This window comes from Micromys minutus (assembly GCF_963924665.1).
Source record: "Micromys minutus genome assembly, chromosome: 30".
Taxonomy (NCBI): domain Eukaryota; kingdom Metazoa; phylum Chordata; class Mammalia; order Rodentia; family Muridae; genus Micromys; species Micromys minutus.
Genome location: NC_137965.1, coordinates 28,663,511 through 28,666,995, shown reverse-complemented (window position 1 = coordinate 28,666,995; position 3,485 = coordinate 28,663,511). Strand labels below are relative to the sequence as shown.

Sequence of the window (3,485 nt, the reverse complement as noted above, 5' to 3'; positions counted from 1 at the left end):
ACAATTTAAGTCAAAATATTGCTTTTCACGTGTATTAACGTAGCCAGGACAGTTTTTTTTTAATTTATTCATGGGTCAGTAATAGAAATGCCTTTAGAAAAAAAAATGTGTTTTTCAGTTTGTAACTAGCTATGGCATTATTTTTAAAAACCTATGTACAATTTTTTACTTACAACATACTAGAAGGTAGTCAGTAAGTGTCTGACACTTGAAACTTCAATGTGGTGTTTTTTGTTTCAATATTCTGTATTGTTTTTGTAATGTTCAGATGCCAGATTGTATTGTAATGACAAAAAGGGAGTGGATAATCATGGAAGAGAAGAAATCTGATGGAATAGAAACAAGCAAAACTGTAGTCAACATATATGTATGAGAAAGGAATTAATTTCAATAAAATATTAAGGTAAAACATTTAATAGGTATATGGTAATTGAGTGATTTCTGACATTGAGTCAATTTGAATGATGCATTACATTTACTGATGGCTAAATATGGAATGTGCCTGCATCTCTGAAAAATTTTTGGGGTTATTTTATTTCACAGAAATATCACCTTATTGTAATGAACACACCAATCGAACAGTTTCCAAAGCTATAATAAAATAAACAATAAAGGAAATACATAATCAGGTGAACCTTTTGTACATTTCAGTGCTCTGTAGAATGTTTGAATAGCCATAAAGAATACATAGATATTAGGTTAGTGTTCTAAACTCTATGGAGCAATTCCATGTTTATATCCCTCTCCACCACAAACAATATTAAATTGACAATATTTAATACCGAGATATAACTTCTTTAATAAAGTCTGAGCACTCTCCCTGATTGTTACATAAGATTACATTCTAGGTCTACTTTATAAATGCTATAACTGAAGTTAGACTCATAAGCTTTTGCATATATGTGCGGAGATATTGTAGGATACAAGCTGCATGAAGCAAAACATGTCGATTTTTTCTTTCTGTGTTTGGGTAACATTGCTTAATTTTATTTATTCTCAATCAATCAGTCAATAAATCAAATAATCAAATAACTATTTTTACTAAATCTTTTGACACTTTATTTTCACACTGGTTTAATTGTTGTCCATTTCATATCTGAAATATTTATTATTTGAATTATCTATTTGTCAGTATATCCATGATATGCCTATCTCATTGCTGCAATATAAAAATCAAATATTTTGTGATAGAAAAATATATTTTGTAGTATAATATGGGTTTTTCAGATATAAGTCCTGAAGTGGTAAAGTTAGCACAAATAGGACTTCAACTTTTCAAATTCTTGGAGAATACAAAACAGGTTTCCATAGTGGTTATATTAATGTATTTGGATTTGTTTTGATGAAGTATTACCATGATATCAAACAAGATAAATTCAGAACAACAAGAAGGGCATTTTATTATCAAATATCCCTGTTAATGAAAAGTCTCTCTATAATGTATTAGCAAAGAAATCTAAAGAAAATGTCAAAAACCTTCATTCCTTCTGAATTGTTTCTGTATGTGGTAAAAGATTCAATCCTATTTTTCTAAGGCTGGCACTGGCAATACCAACTATGATGAAGGGAGAGCCTCATTAAGAAAAAGAACATGGCCAGCCATAATTTCATCTGTCCTTGTTCTTAGAATTTTGGACTCACATGTGGTCTATGAAATTTCTAGCACCAAGCAGTGCGCACAGAATGAAATTTACAAGAGGGTCCGTTTTATTAACATTTTTCCCTGTGGCTCATTTCATATCAAATGAACAAATTGAAGACTCTCTAGAGTGCTTGGGGTCATTATAATATGATAAAACTAATATAGGCTACTGATTCTATCAGCTGACAAACTCCAATACTCATGTATGCTAACATTCCATTAGGAAAATGTCCTATGATTTATTTTTTATTTATCCTTTGATGTAAAATTTGAATTAATAAATGCAAATCAAGTAAAGTATACCATTCAAATACTTAAATAAGATGAGGAGATTTTATTCCAGATCCAGATCAAACTGAGTCTGGGCATAAAAGTGTAATTACTCATAACAACAAAGGATCCAAAGGATGGAAAACACAGAGAAAAGAAGCAGGTGATATTCAACAGTATCAAATTATGATGATACAAAAGAGCTATGCAGCTTTGTAAGAAAGAGGAAAGAGTATAAAATGCTAGAAATGTACACACCAACACTATGATCCTCTGGGTGGCTCTGGATTCTGGTGATATTCTGCTGGAAACAGGACTGTTGTGGATGTGTTGAACCCTCTGCTTGTGTCTGTATAGAATGATAATCATGGAGGCACTAGACCAGGCAATGAGCACAGAAAAGAAGATTTCAGGGCACACAAACAGTGCTACATAGAGTGAGGCACTGATATCATCACCCCCTCTAGTCGAACAGTATTTAAAGTCTCTGATTCTTGTTGTGTTTTTGCTATTCCTTTTTCCAAGTATGTACACAAATAAAATAAAATTGATAATTATGGACAATACCCAGGAAAATGAAATAAAGCAGCCAGTGTACTTTACTGTCTTAGCTTTTTGATCCTTACAACAGAATTCCTTGTGACTGATGGTGATGGCCTGGAAGACACTCAAGAAACAGGTGACGGTAATGGACACACTCCGGCCAACTCTTTGAATGAACAAAAGCAATTCACATCCAAAATTATTTAAAAATTGCTTTAACCCAAAAGTTGCCAATGTGAGGGGCACTCCTTGAGTGACAACTATCAAAGCATTTGATGCCATTAGGTGCATGAGAATCAAATCTGTAGGCTTTAATGTAAATTCTATATAGAAGATTATATAGTAGAGAAGAAAATAGATATTTCCTAGAATTCCAATTGTAATTTGTAACAAGAAAATTGTTTTGATTACCGTATTCCAAAACTCCATTCTGTTTTAGGGCATGATTACTTTTTAAATTTCAACCATAATCATGTTTGATCAAAATAAGTGAAAAGTATTAATAATATGATGAGCTACAGAGATGGTAAATCAGAGGGTCCTAAAAGCTCAGGAACAACATGTATTCATAGAGTTAAGTCTGTACTTTATGTACTGTAACAATACCCTCTTGAAGTTTCTAAAAGTAGCAACTATATCTTATAATACATACCTACAATACAATTCTGTAAGATTGCTGGAGGTTTCAGAACACACCTCTGAAATGAAAAATATCTCCACATTCAAAATTATAGAGCATTCTGGATAAGATTACTTGGCCTGAGAGAAACAATAAAAAGAGCAAACCAATACTAGTAAGCATCGTGCAAGAACTGTAAAAATATACTTTTATTTTATTTTCATGGTATAAAGGAATTTAATTTTTATAACAAATTCTATCTTCAAGTGTATCAATGATTATAACCAAATTCATGTAATATTATGTGATAAATTGTGAAAATTAATGATTATATTTATGATATACATAAATAGAAATAGAAAAATTATAAAGAAAATAAAACACATTTAATTGATATTTCAGGTGACAGCA

The 3,485-nt window shown here is 31.2% G+C and overlaps 1 protein-coding gene across 1 annotated transcript; it reads right to left on the bottom strand.

The window, feature by feature from the left end:
• Positions 1-1,948: 1,948 nt before the first annotated feature.
• LOC308439943 (vomeronasal type-1 receptor 4-like) lies at positions 1,949-2,884 on the bottom strand (the record flags this gene model as incomplete). The annotated part of the gene is made up of 1 exon (XM_080941887.1): positions 1,949-2,884. One exon carries the CDS (start codon positions 2,882-2,884, stop codon positions 1,949-1,951), a length of 936 nt encoding a protein of 311 aa, XP_080798013.1.
• Positions 2,885-3,485: the final 601 nt, after the last annotated feature.